Source organism: Equus quagga, chromosome 2 (assembly GCF_021613505.1).
Source record: "Equus quagga isolate Etosha38 chromosome 2, UCLA_HA_Equagga_1.0, whole genome shotgun sequence".
In the NCBI taxonomy this organism is placed as follows: Eukaryota; Metazoa; Chordata; class Mammalia; order Perissodactyla; family Equidae; genus Equus; species Equus quagga.
Window position 1 is genome coordinate 81,345,356 of NC_060268.1, and position 17,984 is coordinate 81,363,339.

The window sequence follows — 17,984 nt, forward strand, 5'->3', positions numbered from 1 at the left end:
TTCTCCTCATTATTCTTCCTCATAGAATCCTATTTGATATAATTATATATTTGTAAGTAAAAATGTGGATGTTTACTGTCTCTCCCCTGACTAGACCGAATTCCACAAGTGCAAGGACCCTCTTGCTGGTGGAAGAAATGAGGAGCAGATGGGTGGATGGATGCTGGGCTGTGGGCTGCCTGACTGCTCTGGCTACTGCAGGGCATCCGTCACTCCCCGGTTCCTGTGTGGCTTCCTGCCCTGATGTCTGTTGTCACCGATGCTACACCCCACCGCCCTTCCCCACATCACCCAAATCAGTGGTGTTGATCTAAAGATGTACCTTACTCCCCCAGGCCATCCTTGGAGATTTTAGAAAACCAGCTCTTTTCATTCTAGGGCCCCTGCCAGCCCTTCCAGTGCCCTTGTAAGAATAGAAAAAGCTACCTCTTCCTCAGGTAGATGCAGCCTGTGCTGGAGCACATTGCTTGGAGAGCAGAACACAGGCTGAATTTCAGCCCTCCTCATTCTCCTGCCAGGCGCCCTTGCTCATGGCACAACCCGCCCAACCGAACGTGGCAACCTTGAGTTGTGCTCACCCTTGGTTGCAGACCTCTCACTGTGGGTTCTAGCAGGAGTCAGCCGACAAGGGCTGGGCCTGAGGACAGTCCCAAGCATGAGCATGGGACTGTGTTCAGACCACCCCAGAGGTGATCCACAGCCTACACGTGGGCTAGAATCCTACACCAACAGGAAGGTGATCTTTGGGGAGGAAAATGCCTTTTATGGTAAAATGCAATTGAAGGTCTCTCTGCCACAGGTTAAGATACTCTGTGTTGGTTTATCTTCTAGTTGTACCTCTCTGCTGCTCAAGAGCCTCCTCTGACTTCTTAACCCATCAGAAAATCTACACTAGTCAGGCTGACACGAAGGCCCTCCACCCCCAGCCCAGCCTGTGACTCCCGCCTCAGCGGCCTCTGCTCGCTCCCTGGTTTCTCTGCTGCACTCAGATTAGTCTGCTCACTGGCCCCGAACATGCCATGTGCTTCTCCCACTTTGTGCCTGTGGTCCCAGTTTCCTCTGCCCTCTTCTCAGCCCACCGAAGTCCTGTTTATTCTTTACTCCTCTCCGTTAAGCTTTTCCAGCTCTCAGAGGCTGACACAGTCTGTTTGCTCTAAACCCCTGTGGCCTCTCTTCCATTGCCATCTCGACTGGCTGTTCAAGTTTGTGCACATCCATCTCTAGTTTCCCTGTTCAGGCTGTAAAGGGCATTGAAAGCTTCATTTAGGAAAAGCAGTCTGGCTCTTCTTTCCATCACTGGCTCCTCAAAGCCTGACAACAAAGTCCCACGGAAAAGCTACCAACCCTAACACTTGCACCAAGTCAGGTCCTTGCTCACAGATGCAGAGGGCAGACATGGTACCCTGGGCATAGCGGGCTTTAGCATCAGGTAAGTCCCTCATGTACTGAGGTGGGTCACACACCTCGCAAGTTACACAATTTCTCCACCCCTTCAGCAGTTCCTCTTTCCACCTAAGAAACTGTTTCTGCCTCATTACCACCTTTGCTGTGGTTCCCCCAGCCCACTGCCAGCACCTAACCATATTATTACCAATAAAAGGAGTAAAGTCCTTGCTAGCTCCTCGTGTCTGTGGAGTGCTATCAGGATACCTCCAGGCCTGGGCAGTGGGGAAGGCTCCTTCGCTGGGTCCTGCATTATTTAGCCATTGAATTCAGTGTTCGTGTTCTGCAGCTGCCATGGTGCTTTCATGTAGAAGATCCTGGAAGAATTTCAGGAGAAATGTGGGAGGTCATCACACAGGGTTTTCCCTCTCTATATCTTGGTGTCTGACTGAAGAGATTAATATCAGAAGATATTGGTTTCTAACCAACTCATGTTTTTATTCCATGGTATAAATAAATCAGACAAACCAAACAAAGTGTCAAATATATTTAATTTTTTAATCACGTTAGAATGTTTCTTTTGATTTCCTAAATTGTTTCCTATGAGAAATAGAAAACCCTGGAGTATGTTCTGGATGTTCTGTGAGTAGATAACTAGCCAGGAAACTATGGTTTCCACTTTTGTGAAAACATCACTGTGCACAGAGCGGGAAGAACCAGCATCCAAATAAGATTAAAATTACTGGCCAGATTCAGATCCTAGCTCTACCATTGATGACCCATCTGGCTCTGAGCAAGTTTCTTGACTGCTCTGTGCCTCAGTTTCCTCCTCTGTCAAATCAGGATTACAACTGCACTTATCTAAAGGAGACAGAATTAAGTGAGCTCACACAGGTAAACTGTTTAGCACTGTTCTTGACACCAAAGGACATGAGACACGTTAGCTTTTGTTCTTACTAAACTAAAATGGATTCCTGTGATGTCTGAAGTGACTTCTTCTCCAGGGATCCTTTATGCATTCTCTCTTCATAGTTCACACCTTTTTCTCCCATGTATGTTATTCCTGTTTCCTATTTAACCAGAGGAACATAGGTGCCACTCATGAGACAGTCTACCCAAACTCATTCCCCTAAAAAGTGAAAATACACATCAGTTACATCATTTTTCTAAGAGGCATTGATTTTTATCAGCGTTTGAATTTTATCACCAGACAGCTTTTTGTTCCTTTCACAGAGAGCAAGCTCGATCCAGAGAGAGTCCCTGGAAGCTAAAGTGGGGGTGTTTGGCGATCTCAGTCCCGAGGTGGCAGAGACATACCAGCTCCTGGGCAGGGCCGACCTGGCGCAGGGGAACCACAGCGGGGCCCACAGGAAACTGAAGAAGGTAAAGCTGGAGCCAGTCATAATGCAGAGAAAAGCTGACCCTCCTTCCCTACGGGTCAGTTTCTCTCCTTCTACCAAGCTCTTTTTAAATGAAACTTCATAAGTGGCTTATTTAGGTAAGATGATATCACTTCTTTTTGAATTTTTATTGAGTTAATGATAGGTTACAATCTTGTGAAATTTCACTTATACGTTATTGTTTGTCAGTCGTGTTGTAAGTGCACCCTTCACCCTTTGTGCCCACCCCCCACCCCAACTTTACCCCGGTAGCCACTAATCTGTTCTCTTTGTCTGCAATTTTAAATTCCTCATATGAGTGGAGTCATACAGAGATTGTCCTTCTCTATCTGGCTTATTTCACTTAACATAATTCCCTCAAGGTCCATCCGTGTTGTTGCAAATGGGACAATTTTGTTCTTTTTTACGGCTGAGTAGTATTCCAATGTGTGTATATACCACATCTTCTTTATCCAATCATCTGTTGATGGGCACTTAGGTTGCTTCCATGTATTGGCTATTGTAAATAATGCTGCAATGAACATTGGTGTGCATGGGACTTTTGGAATTGCTGATTTCAAGCTCTTTGGATAGATACGCAGTAGTGGGATAGCTGAATCATATAGTAGTTCTATTTTTAATTTTTTGAGGAATCTCCATACTGTTTCCCATAGTGGCTGCACCAGTTTGCATTCCCACCAACAGTGTATGAGGGTTCCTTTTTCTCCACAACCTCTCCAACATTTGTTACTATTTGTTTTGGTTATTTTTGTCATTCTAATGGGTGTAAGGTGATATCTTAGTGTAGTTTTGATTTGCATTTCCCTGATGATCAGTGATGATGAACATCTTTTCATGTGCCTATTGGCCATCCGTATATATTCTTTGGAGAAATGTCTGTTCATGTCTCCTGCTCATTTTTTGATCAGGTTGTTTGATTTTTTGTTGTTGAGTTGTGTGAGTTCTTTATGTATTATGGATATTAACCCTTTGTCAGATGTATGGTTTGAAAATATTTTTTTCCGGTTAGTGGGCTGTTTTTTTGTTTCAATCCTGTCTTCTTTTGCCTTGAAGAAGCTTTTTAGTCTGATGAAGTCCCATTTGTTTATTCTTTCTGTTGTTTTCCTTGTCTGAGAAGACATGGTGTCTGAAAAGGTCCTTTTGATACTGATGTCAAAGAGTGTGCTGCCTACATTTTCTTCTGGAAGCCTTATGGTTTCAGGTCTTACCTTTAGGTCTTTGATCCATTTTGAGTTTATTTTGGTGAATGGTGAAAAAGAATGGTCAATTTTCATTCTTTTACATGTGGCTTTCCAGTTTTCCCAGCACCATTTGTTGAAAAGATTTTCTTTTCTCCATTGTATGCCCTCAGCTCCTTTGTCAAAGATTAGATATCCATAGATGTGTGGTTTTATTTCTGGGCTTTCAATTCTGTTCCGTTGATCTGTGCACCTGTTTTTGTAACAGTACTGTGCTGTTTTGATTACTATGGCTTTGTAGTATGTTTTGAAGTCAGGGATTGTGATGCCTCCAGCTTTGTTCTTTTTTCTCAGGATTGCTTTAGCAATTCAGGGTCTTTTGTTGCCCCATATGAATTTTAGGATTCTTTGTTCTATTTCTGTAAAGAATGTCATTGAGATTCTGATTGGGATGGCATTGAATCTGTAGATTGCTTTAGGTAGAATGGACATTTTAACTATGTTTATTCTTCCAATCCAAGTACATGGAATGTCTTTCCATCTCTTTATGTTGTCATCCATTTCTTTCAGAAAAGCCTTGTAGTTTTTGTCGTATAGGTCTTTCACTTCCTTAGTTAAATTCACCCCAAGGTATTTTATTCTTTTTGTTGCGATTGTGAATGGTATTGTGTTCTTGAGTTCTTTTTCTGTTAGTTCATTATTAGAGTATAGAAATGCTGCTGATTTACGTAAATTGTTATTATACCCTGCAACTTTGCTGTAGTTGTTGATTATTTCTAAAAGTTTTCCATTGGATTCTTTGGGGTTTTCTACTTATAGGATCATATTGTATGCAAACAGCTAGAGTTTCACTTCTTCCTTCCCTATTTGGATTCCTTTTATTCCTTTCTCTTTCCTAATTGCTCTGGCCAAAACCTCCAATCTATGTTAAATAAGAGTGGTGATAGAGGGCATCCTTGTCTTGTTCCTGTTTGAGGTAGTTCCCTTCTCTCCCCATTTTTTTCAGAGTTTTTATCATAATTGGCTGTTGGATCTTGTCAAATGCTTTCTGTACATCTACTGAGATGATCATGTGGTTTTTATTCCTCAGTTTGTTGATGTGGTGTATCACGTTGATTGATTTGTAGATGTTGAACCATCCCTGTGTCCCTGGTATGAATCCCACTTGATCATGATGTATGATCCTTTTGATGAATTGCTGCATTTGATTTGCCAAAATTTTGTTGAGAATTTTTGCATCTATGTTCATCAGCAATATTGACCTGTAGTTCTCCTTTTTCATGCTGTCCTTGTCAGGCTTTGGTATCAGTGTGATGTTGGCCTCATAGAACATTTTAGGAAGTGTTCCATCCTCCCTAATTTTTTGGAATAGCTTGAAAAGGATAGATATTAAATCTTCTCTGGAAGTTTGGTAGAATTCCCCAGGAAAGCCATCTGGTCCTGGGGTTTTATTCTTTGGGATGCTTTTGATTGCTGTTTCAATCTCTTTCCTTGTGATTGGTCTGTTCAAATTGTCTGCTGCTTCTTGACTAAGCTTTGGGAGATTGTAGGAATCCAAGAATTTATCCATTTCCTCTAGGTTATCCATTTTGTTGGCATATAGTTTTTCATAGTATTTTCTTATAATCTGTTGTATTTCTGTGGAGTTTGTTGTTATTTCTCCTCTTTCATTTCTGATTTTGTTTATTTGAGCTTTCTCTCTTTTTTTCTTTTTAAGTCTGGCTAGGGGTTTATCAATTTTATTTATCTTCTCAAAGAACCAGCTCCTTGTTTCATTGATCCTTTCTACTGCCTTTTTTGTTTCAATAGCATTTATTTCTGCTCTGATTTTTATTATTTCTCTCCTTCTGTTGACTTTGGGCTTTGTTTGTTCTTCTTTCTCTAATTCAGTTAGGTGTAGTTTAAGATTGCTGATTTGGGATTTTTCTTGTTTCTTAAGATGTGCCTGTATTGCGATGAATTTTCTTCTTAATACAGCTTTTGCTGTATCCCATATGAGTTGCTAGGGCATGTTATCATTTTCATTTGTCTCCAGGTAGTTTTTTGATTTCTTCTTTGATTTCTTCAATGATCCATTGCTTCTTCAATAGCATATTGTTTAGTCTCCACATCTTTGTGCCTTTCTCAGCTTTTTTCTTGTAATTAATTTCTAGCTTTATAGCCTTGTGATTGGAGAAGATGCTTGTTATTATTTCAGATTTTTTAAATTTGTAGAGGCTTGCCTTATTTCCCAACATATGGTCTATCCTTCGGAATGTCCCATGCGTGCTTGAGAAGAATGTGTATTCTGCTGTTTTTGGATGAAGTGTTCTATATATGTCTATTAAGTCCAACTGTTTTAGTTTTTCCTTTAGCTCCACTGTTTCCTTGTTGATTTTCTGTCTGGATGATCTGTCCATTGATGTGAGTGGGGTGTTGAGGTCCCCTACTATTATTGTGTTATTTTTGATATCTTCTTTTAGGTTTGTTAATAGTTGCTTTATGAACTTTGGTGCTCCTGTGTTGGGTGCATAGATATTTATGTGTTATTTCTTCTTGATGAAGTGTCCCTTTGATCATTATGTATTGGCCCTGTATGTCTCTCTTTACCTGCCTTGTCTTGAAATCTGTTTTGTCTGATATAAGTATTGCGACACCTGCTTTCCTTTGTTTGCTATTAGCTTGGAGTATTGTCTTCCACCCCTTCACTCTGAGCCTGTGTTTGTCCTTGGAGCTGAGGTGTGTTTCCTGGAGGCAACAAATTGTTGGATCTTGTTCTTTAATCCATCTTGCCACTCTGTGTCTTTTTATTGGAGAGTTCAATCCGTTTACATTGAGGGTGATTATTGATGCATGAGGGCTTAATGCTATCATTTTGCCGTTCATTTTCCGGTTTTCCTGTGTTTCCTTTGTTTCTCATCCTGTGTGTTTTAGCCTACCCATTGACTTCTGCAATTTCTTATGCTGGGTTTTTTAGCTTTTTCCTTATTTATGTTTTGTGTCTCTGTTCTGTTTTTTAGTTTAGTGGCTACCCTGCAGTTTGTATTCAGAACCTCATGCATAACATAGTCCATTTTTTGGTGGCCTCTTACTTCCTTAGCCTGAACTGATTCAATCCCTTTCCTCCTCCACTCCTAAATTATTATTTTCATCTCTTATTCCAACTTGTGTTGTGAGTTTGTGGTTAGGGCGATAAGATTGTCTTTGCTTTGGTGATTTCCTTCTCTTTATCCTATTGCTATAGTTGAATATTTACTATCCTATTCTGGTTCTATCTATTAGTCTCCCTACTCTGTGTTTTGTGACCCCTTTCTCCCTTTTTTTCTTTTTTCAGGTATGAGAGCCTTCTTGAGGATTTCTTATAGTGGAGGTATTGTGGCTACAAAGTCCCTTAGCTTTTGTTTGTCTGGAAAGGATTTAATTTCTCCCTCATATCTGAAGGATATTTTTGCTGCATAGAGTATTCTTGGCTGAAGATTTTTATCCTTTAAAGTTTTGAATATGTCATTCCATTCTCTCCTAGCTTGTAAGGTTTCTGTAGAGAAATCTGCTGAAAGTCTGAGAGGGGTTCCTTTGTAGGTTATTTTCTTCTGCCTTGCTGCCCTGAGTATTCTTTCTTTGTCATTCATTTTTGCCATTTTTACTACTATATGCCTTGAAGTAGGTCTTTTTACATTGAAAAAATCTAGGAGATCTGAAAGCTTCCTGCACACACATTTCTCTCTCAATCCCTAGATTTGGGAAGTTCTCTGCTATCATGTTATTGAGCACACTTTCTGCTCCATTTTCCTTTTCCACACCCTCAGGTATTGCGATGATTCTTAAGTTGCATTTTCTCATTGAGTCAGCTATTTCTCTGAGATTTTCTTCAGTTTTTTTAATTCTTAGTTCTCTTTCTTCCTCTTTCTGGAGCCATTCAGCCTGTCTATCTTCGATTATGCTAATTTGCTCCTCTATGGTGTCTACACGGGCATTCAGGGAATCCGTATTCTGTTTTATCTGATCCATTGTATTTTTCATCTCTAGTATTTCTGATTGATTCTTCTTTATAGTTTCAATCTCTTTTGTGAAGTAACTCCAGAACTCATTGACTTGTTTCTCTATATTTCCCTTTACCTCATTGAGTATTTTGATGATAGCTATTCTGAACTCATTTTCACTTAGTTTCCCTATTTCCAAGTCCTCAGGACATAATTCTGTGTTCTTATTGTTTTCCTTTTGGACTGGAGCTTTTATAAATTGCTGAATGGTAGAGGAGTGGTTTTTGCACATAATGCTATTATTCAGTTACAGTTACAGCCTGTCGCCACAAGATAGGGGTCAAGAGCCACGCGTTGTGAGCCCTCCACCTTCTGCCACAATGGTGGCACTCAGCGCAGGTTGGGGGTGGAGGGGCATTTTCTCTCACGTGCAGACCTGGATTCCAATCAGCTCTCGCTCTCTGTTGTCCTGGGGCCTTGGCTTGATTGGGTCCCCCCATGCGAAAGCTTTCCCGTTAGAGAGTTTCCGCTCCACAGGTTTGTAGGAGGCCTGGACGATCCCGGGGATGCGTGGCCCCTCCCCTGCTCCTTCCCTCACCCGTGGCAGCGATCCCAGTCTCTAGGGGAGGGAGAAAAGTTCTCTCTTACCCCATTCCAGCTCCTCTGAGGGTGGCTCTAGCCTCTCTGCCCTCCGTTGTTTGGCTGCTGTGGGTCTCTGACGATCTGTGTGTTATTAGGATTTTTTGGTTGGAATTCAGTTGCTCCTTTTGTTTGTAATTTAGAGGGGAGAGAGTCCCAGGCAAGCTCACTCCGCCATGTCACTGACATCCAAGATGATATCACTTTTACAGTTAATCTAACCTAACAGTTTTTGGGTAAAAAATATAATAGTCATCCTATACACTTATATTTTCAAATGAATTATCAATTATTTTTTACCATACAAATAATTTTTAATTTTTATGTAGTGTAGTTTATCAGTCTTTTATTTTGTTGTGCTCTCTTTCTGTACACCCAGTTTCTACAGGAATTCTTCTGTGTGTTCTTCTAGTACTTTTGTATTTATTTCTTTTTAAATTTGGAGTTTATTTGTGTGGATGGTGTGAAGTATGGATCTAATGTTATCTTTTCTCCAAATGCCTACCCAATTGTCCAGCACCATTTCACTAAAGATCCTGTCTATGCTCCTGTGATTTGAGATAACGTCTTCATCATGTACTACAGTTCCATATGTACTTGAGTCTATTTCTGGATTTCTGTTCTATTCCTCTGATCTCTTTGCTTATTCAAATGTCAGGACCTCATTGTTTTAATTATAGAGATTCATAGCATGATTTAATATCTGGCGGGACTAGGTGCCCTTCATGGTTTTTCTCCCTCTAGAATGTCAGGTTTTTTAGATCTTCTTCCATGTTTATTTTTCACGTAAATTTTAGTATCAACTTGTCTAGTTCCATAGGAGGATTGTATTATTTGTAAATGAACTGGAAAACTGATATCTTTCTGATCTTGAGTCATTTTACCCAAGAACAAGGGATGTCTTTATATTTGTTCATATCTACTTTCGTATCATTCAAGCACATTTAAAAATGTACCTTATATAGGTTTTGCACATTTCTTATTAGACTGACCTCTAAGCATTTTATCTTCTTTAATACTATTGTAAATGGAGTTTTATCCACTATTAATCTTCTGATTAGTTATTTTTATATATATGAAGACTATAGGTTTCTCTACGTTAATTTCATATTCTGCTAGCTTGCTTAATTCTTTTCTTGCTTTAGTTAATTTGAGTATTGATTCTCTCAGGTCTTTCAAGTATACTTTTAGATCATCTGAGAATAGTTTTACTTTTTGTTTTCTAATTCTTATGACTCTAACTGATTTCTCTTATCTAATTGCATTGGCTCATACTTCCATTACAGTAATAAATAGTAGTGAGATAATAGGCATCTTTGCCTTGTTCCTGATTTTAGTGGAAATGCCTCTAGTCATTCTTCATTTAGTAGATGCTGGCTTTAAGACTAAAGTTTATGTATTTTATCAAGTTAAGGAAGTATCTATCAATTTCTATTTTCTTGAGTTTTTTTTAATTAAAAATAAGTGTTGGATTTTATCAAAGCCTTTTTCAGCATCAATGGAGATAATCAGATGATTCTTTTTAAATCATTTAATATGGAGTTCTTTTATTATATCATTGAACCAAACGTGCAATCCTGGAATAAATCCCCTTAGTCATATTGAATTATTTTCTTAACATGATGTTGATTCTGTTTGCTAATATTTATTTTAGGATTTTTGTAAGTGATGTTTATTTAAGTATCAATGTTATATTTGCTTCATAAAAATAATTTGGAAGTTTACTTTTATTTTCTATGCACTGAAAGAATTTTTGCAGCATTAAAACTATCTAGTCTTTGAAGGTTTGTACCTCCTGTGAAACTCTTTAGTCCTGGTGCTTTTTTGTGGGTAAATTCCTTGACAATTTTCTCTATTTCTTCTACAAAAAATTGGTCTGTTGAAGCTTTCTATCTTTAATGGAGTCATTTTGGTAAACTGTATTTTTCTAGGAAATTATCTGTCTCACTTATATTTTCAGATTGATTTGCATACTTTCAAAGTAGGCTTATGAATTTTAAAAATTTCTACTTTTTTAATAATGATTTTCCCATTGTAATTTCTTAATTTTATGTTTGGATTTTCTCACTTTTTTCTTCACTGAGTTAGTTGTTTGTCTGTTTTGTTAATTTTCCCAAAGAACCAGGATTTTAATTCCATAGGTTACTTGACTTCCTATTCTCTAATTCATAATTTCTGATTTTATCTTTATTATTTCTTTCCTTGTGACTTATTTTGTTTTACTTTGTTGGACTCTTTTTCTATCATTTTGAGTTTGGAATTTAACTCATTTGTTTTCATTTTTATTAATTTAAGTGTTTTAGGCTAAGTGTTTAGCCTCATATTGTTGCTTTCAATGTATCTCATAAGTTCTGTCATGTTGAGTTTTTATTACCTTAATTGGTTTTAAAATGGGGAAAACCTGAGAATCTCTAAGTAATATAACTGACTAGACCCAAAAGAATTAACTTTAGTTCTGAGTAGGCTGTCCCATGAGTCAAGCCTTTTTCTCTTCTTATGACTTTTCTGATTCTGCTGCAAAAGGCACCATGTGTGGTGCCTATTTTTAAATGAGATAACACATATGTCTATTATTAGCTAGTCAGCAAATAGTCATTAGGCACCTTCTAGGGGCCAGTTACTGTGCTAGGCAGACCTGGGAAAAAACAATGACCAAGACAAATATGCTTCTTGTCTTTGTGAGACTTTTCAGTCTAGCCAAGAAGATGTATATAAAAGCAATCATTTCAGGTAATTTAAACATTACACGTGTCAAAGACTTTATGGTGAAAGAAGAGGTGAGAAGAGAAGCTGAAGATGGCAGTTGCTGTTTTGCTCCATCACCTATTTCCATATAATAATAGCTAATGCCTATTGAGTGATTCTTATATCCCTGACTCTGTGTTAAATGATTTACATATGTACAAATATTTAACCTATTTAAACACTGCAGCAACCCTAAGAGTTGGGTACCTCTACGCTCTGTTTTTTACAAAGAGGGAAACTGAGGCTGAAAGGATGAGTGTCTCAGCCTTGATTGCCAAACTAGGAGTTGTCGGGCAGTCCATATTGGGCAGTCTATTCTACACTCCATCTATTTAACATTTTAGGCTTCCGAGTAAGATTTTGTTTGAACAGGGGCTTCCTATGCTTTAAAGAGGTTTAGAAACCAGTGGCACAGTGGGGAGAATGCCAAGATCAGGATAGTAGGAGTTTTTGGGTTGCCGCTGAGGGAATACAACTCAAACTAGCTCAGGTATAAAGCAGCATCTGCCTGCTTCTCTCTGCACATCCTCCTCCTCCTCTCTCGTGGCAGTGTCTCCCCTCGAGATGGAGATCATGGCTGCCAGCCCTCCAGAATTTTACTTCCTATCCCCATGCCTTTTCTCAATCACAGCTTGAAAGCTCTCAGGGAAAGGCTGATAGGCCTGGCTTGAATCTGCTGCCCACCCTGGATCAGTCAGCTAAGGCCAGGGGTGTGGTAGGGTGTAAGAACATGGTGGCTCTAAGGCAGTGGGATCCCTGGGATGGAGGTGGTACAGGAAACATAGTCCCATAGTCAGAAGACCTCCGACAGGGTCACTAGAGCCCCTCCCTATTTTTGGAGCATATGCAGTGAGTACAATAGGCGTGTAGCAGCCCCTTCCCGTAGGAGTGTCTCAGGCCAGCGTGGGAATTACAGACTGCAAACATCGACATTATGTGCTAAGGTCTGTGCTACAGGTCCCTACTGGGATCTATGGGAGGGAAAGAGTTTAGGGAAGGTGTCTAGATAAGTAGTCCTGAAAAAGAGGATAGCCAGAGACGGGATTGCCCAGGTTGGAAAGGGGATGAAGAGGGGGCTCAGGGGTGAGAGAGCAAAGCCCGTTTAAGAAGCACAAAGCAGTTGGGGCTGACTATCTGTTGGGGGAACACCTGGGAAGGACATAGGGGCAAGTCCCTGCAGCCGTGTTGGCCAAGCTAAGGGGCTGAGACTTCATCCTTTAAACAAGGGTCCCAAATGGCGGCCTGCAGGCCAGTCGAACCCACTGCCTGTTTTTGTATGGCCCCAAGTTAGAAACTGTCTTTACAGATCATAAAATCTGTACTCATTTTACAGATGATCACATATTGATTTGATGGTGGGGAACACTAACTTTGAACCCAACTGAGTGAAATGTTATCCCCCTCCTCTGAAAAGGAAATCCATTCTTCTCTTTAGTAGAACTAGATTACAAAAAAAACTGCACTCATCATTATTGTTATATTTTGAATTTCATCTATAAAAGTTTGTGGAAATTTGTTTTCTCTCTTGTTACATAAGTTCATGGTACTTACCTACAGAGTGGCCTCAATTTTTGCCTCTTGGTCTGCAAAGCCTACAATATTTACTATCTGGTCTTTTGCAGAAAATGTTTTCCAAACCTCGCTCTAAGCAGCTGCGAGCTGCTGAGGGAATTTTAAGCAGGGCACAACAGGTCTATATTTGTACTTTGGATTTGGAGTTTGTTTTTTTCTAAATCACCGTCAGGATAGTGTGGAGAATGCAATGGAGTGCCCCGAGAACTGAGGCAAGAGGCCTCAGTCTTCTCATCTGTAAAATGGAGGTAACAGCATCTCCAAGCCCCCTTCCCTTCCACAGCTGCTCTGAGGAGGGAATGAGGCGAGGGGAGTGGGGCTGCTTGGAGAAGCGCCAGCCTTGCCCCAGTGCAGGCCACTGAGGAGCACCTGAGGGAGGAGAAGGGAGCTGCCTGCCCTTGGGAATCTCCGCTTTCCTTCCCTTTCCTCTTTTCTCCCCTGAGAAGGGTAGATGAAATATGGAAAAACTCTCCCAAGGGTTCAGCCTAGCCACTCAACTCCAGGCAGGGGAGGGACCCCAGGAATGAGGGAGGGTGGGAGATGTTAGCAGAAGCGCAGGAAACTTGAGCAGGGGCCACACAAACCTTCATATGTGCTCCGTGCTGGCTCCCATGGGGCCTGGCTGGCACCACTACGGACCTCATGCTCCACGCCAGGCTTACTGCTGACAGGGGGTGCTCATAATCATCCCTAATCCCGTCAGCAACCTGCAGGGTGGACCTTACGAGCCCTGTTTTACAGACAGGGGCCTGAGGCTCTTAGAAGTGCCGTAAATTGTCTACGGGCAGGTTACCCTTAAGTAAAGCCCCCCTCTTTCCTTTATGCCAGTGGTGCACCAAGCAGGGGTCTTCAACCCCCTGCCTCAGGGTCGCCTTCTGAACCAGAGCCTGGGGCAGGGGTCCAGGAGCCCAGGGATCTGAATTTCACCTTCTAGGGGGAAAGTTGCAAATCACTGCTCTGGGCCACACCCCCACCCAAGGGGCTGAACATCAGCTCAGCTTCAAGAAACTCTCAGGTTTCATCATCCCTGAAACCTGTAGTGGAAGTTGGTGACATTTTTTCCTTTCCTTTGGCCTCATTAACCATCAATCCTGAAAACAACGGCTTTGACATTTAAAGCTTTCTGGCCATTTGCTGGGATCAGAGAGGAAAGGGTTGAATCTGACATCTCTGTAGGTTGTGCATGCTGTGGGACATGCAGTCCTCATTCCACTGCTCGCTGGGTACCCAGCTGAGGACAGGGCCGGCCACTCCATGAACACCACGGCACACACAGGGCTTGAAACCTGCCTTTCACATCTGCTGCTGAACTGGACTTTCTCAAATGCCGTATTTAGCACTGGGCTCTGCGGAGCCAGCAGCAGCTTTTTAAAGCTACCAGCCAAGTGCTGCTCTTGTTTTTATCACAACAACAGCTGCATCCCCCCAGTTTTCAACTCTGGAGCAGGGCTCCATTGACTACTGGCCTCTCCAGATGTGCCCTCCTGTGCTGAATGGCCCATGCATGGCCCTGCGGGCATGAAAAACAGGAAGGCACGAGAGACAAAGCAGACAGTGGAATTGGATTACTAAGAAGAAAACCATATTATTGATCTGTCTTTCAAAGGCATCTGCCTTCAGGGGAAAATTGGAGAATTCTGCTGGCTCCAGATGGAAATTTCCACAGCAAAAGTTCACATGCTTTTGCAACATAGAGACCTGGTTTGATTCTAGGATGGGCATCGTTGCCAAGATTTTCTTCGAGGTGAAAGGCTGCCAAAAAGAATTTGCGAAGACTGTTTCCTAGGTCAGTAGCATCTCAGGCCTAATCCTGGGCCCAGTTACAGTGCGCAGTTGGAATTGGGTCCCGTCTCGGTCTTGCCTCCTTATTAGATACTGTCATCCTCAGGGTTCGGTCCAAGACCCGACTACTTTATAGCTGTGAACAGTAAACATTTCCATAAAAGAACAACATAATTTTATGTGACCTCTTTCTGAAAGAAATCCAAAGCCTACTAAAATGAATCATTTGAAGAAAGGCGAGGGAAAATGGTTTTCATTTATAGATTGTAGGTGAGAAAGCCAACCCTGGGAGGGTCTTAGGTGGTGATGGGTTAAGACACAACCATGAGAACCGACTGTCAGGTCTTTGGCTGTATTCCAGCCATTCCTTCAACCAGCCAAACACACAGAGCCTTCTGATAGGGCCATACTTTATACACAGTTCATGTCCTGTGGTGCTATCAGTGCCCACTTAGTTTTTCTTTCCCTTTAGCATACATGGTGTTTTCCCATGTATGCTTGCCCTGGATACCAGGAAATCCAGAGCCAAGTCTGGAGTCCCCGCAGAGCCCTGTGTTAGCCTACACTGTTTTCATGTATAGAGTCTTACTTGTCCTTGATCCTGATTTTTCTAACTGTCTTTGACTGACCCACTGTTGGGCTACAGCAGTCCACTTCAAATCTTCTGAAAAAGAGGAAGGTCATAATCACATTAATTTCATATGAAAAAAATCCTGCCCTTGGGTTGAGAAGTGTGCTTAATGATGCTTCAAGCACTCCTTACTTGATTTTTGTGTATCAGTTGCTGTGGTATAAGAATGAGAGCTGATGGTTAAAGGGATCAAGGTCATCCATTCCTAACCTTCTGTGGGGAAAAGGTGGAGCCCACCTTGCCTGCTACAGGTGGATGGAAATGAGAATTCCAGGGCTCCTGGCCACAGACCGCCTTGCTTTCATCAGCTGCCAGGAAGAGCTGCTCTCCTTGGGGTCAGGCCCCCTGACCACGGCAGCCCACGCAGCGCCCCCCACCTTTGCTGTCTCTTAAAGAACACAGATAGGTAGTGTACACAGACTGCCCATGGCCAAGGCTGCATCTGCTGTGGAGAGCTCCTCCAACGTCAGAACTCTCACTGTGGCTCGGTGAGTGCACAATGCCTTAGAAGTCCCTAAATTGGCATCAAGGTCTGGAAGGTGCAGAACCGTGAGTCTGGCAGACCGTCCTGGCCTGAGACTGTCTGCTGATTTGTTGGAGCCGCGCTGGAGGCAGAACCCTGAGTTTACAGGGGATGGCCAGGGACGGAGGAACAGGCAAAAATCTCCTCCTGCAGAAACGCAGCGTGACCTTAAACAAGTAGAGAGAGTGACGGTCAGGAATGGCTGGTGCGGACTGCACCAACTCAGCGAGGACTGAGCCAGACGGCTGAGCTACATCTCATGAGGGAAGTGGGCCCAGAAAAGGCTGCTCAAAAGTCTCGGCTTTAAGAGGGTCTAGATCCCTTGCTCTATCTGCCTCAGAAATAGGCAAGTCCAGCTCTTATATGAGAAGCTGCCTGTCTGCTTTAAAAAAGAAGCCTTAATCTCTATGTGGGGACCCAGCAGGAGTCCTCTCAATCGCATGTCCTGCTGATGCTTCTGTTTTCTAAATATTTGTGTTGCAGTTGTCCTGGAGAAAGATGATGGTAGCTTGCTCCAAGACAGTGGCCCGGGGATGGAGCAAAGTCGTGGGGGAGTCGAGGGATGTCGATAAGGATATAGAGCCCACAACACTTGGCAACTCAGAGGTGAGGAGTGAGGGAGACGGTGAGGATGACCTCCAGGCGTCCAAGGCTGGCACTCAGTAGATACCTGGGAGAGCTTTCCGAACAGGGCCGCTCTGAGGAGCCGTGCGAGTTGCAGCGCCTGGGCTTCCCTGCCTCTCTCCCTTATCCCCCATTTCCCTCCTCGTCCTGCGCCCCTGGTGCCACCTTACCTGTCCTTCTCTCATGGGAGGCTTCCTACCCACCTGTGCGGCAATCCTCAGGTCTCAGATATGTGGCCCTCCAGATAAGGGAGCTCTGTGTGTGTGTGTGTGTCTGTGTGTGTACGCATGTGCATGTGTGTATGTGAGAGAGAGAGAAAGACAGATGCATGGTGTGCTCCCTCAACCACTTCCCATTCCTCTTGCCCAGGACGCCCCCCCACCCTACCTCCCCACAACCTGGTGCCCTTCACCTGGCTGATTCCTCATCCTGCAGGTCTCAACTCGAATGTCACCTCAGAAAGGCCTTCACAGACCCAAGAACCCTCTACCCCACTGACACCCCTTTTCTTCTTTCACAGCCACATGTTCTTTTCTCCTTTCCATAGCTCTTATCGTGAGTTGTTATGACATGTTTATTTACATATTTTTAAATACGTGGCTCCCTGCTAACATTGGAAACCCCCTGAGAGCAAGGCCCATTCTCTCCTCCGTCACTGAAGTGGGCACAGCGCTGGCCTATTGCAGGTCCTCAGGAAACACCTGCTGCAGGAAGGAGTGGGTATGGTGGGAGATGCAGGTCCAGGGAGCACGAGGCTGGTTTCTGAGCGGCTCGCGAAAACGCAGCCCCACCCGCACATGACCTGTTTCTGGGGGAAAATGCTATCTGATGACTTGTGTTTGGGTTTGTCCTTTCAGTGCCCCAGGTTTGTCATTTAAGTAATCATTTCTGCCTGCCTTGTAAAGATTAGAAAATGAAAGTATATTTGTGTTTTTCTATACATTTAAGACATTTCACACTTTGATGTAGTTTTTTTTTAAATACTAGCCTTGAGAATTGACATGAAAACAGAAGACAGTTCATGAGGTCCTGGGTAACTTCTCCTCCGCGGACACACTCTAGCATCAGATAACGTGTAAAGAAGAGTAGTGATTTCAGATCCTGAGCGTTAGCATAGTTGAAGACAATTTACCTTTCTCTGGCTTTGTTTATCATTTCATATAAAGACAAAATACACATAATAGCATGACAAGCTGGCACAGACCCTTACCAGGCATGAAAAAGTATGTCTTTCTCAGTTTTCCATTGTTGGGTCATGTAGCCTGGCACTGAAACCGCCCTGGTCGCCCTGCCTGTTAGCAAATAGGCTGTATTCCATCAGCAGTTTCACTGTCTGAAATTCCCCGATAGAAATTATGATGCGATTCCAGGACCTAAGGCTGGAAGTTGAGAGAGGAAGGGACGGCCAGGGCACCCCCAGTCCACTTCTAAAGAGCTGCTTTATAAATAAATGGCCCTGTGTAACAGATTTTCAGAAATAGCACACACCCCGCCCCCAAACCAGGAAATACGCTTCCTTGTGAGTTTGGGTATTTAACTGTTGTGGTT

At 42.5% G+C, this 17,984-nt stretch overlaps 1 protein-coding gene across 2 annotated transcripts in view; it reads left to right on the plus strand.

Annotated features, from left to right (window-relative positions):
- TTC23 (tetratricopeptide repeat domain 23) overlaps positions 1–17,984 on the plus strand; it is a 99,428-nt gene that overhangs the window by 74,610 nt on the left and 6,834 nt on the right. Inside the window, exons 9-10 of one of the 2 annotated variants that reach the window (XM_046655321.1) lie at positions 2,617–2,766; positions 16,296–16,418. In XM_046655321.1, coding sequence (XP_046511277.1) covers positions 2,617–2,766; positions 16,296–16,418 — 273 coding nt within the window. The remainder of the gene's footprint in view (positions 1–2,616; positions 2,767–16,295; positions 16,419–17,984) is intronic. The other variant, XM_046655322.1, reaches the window with a different exon arrangement.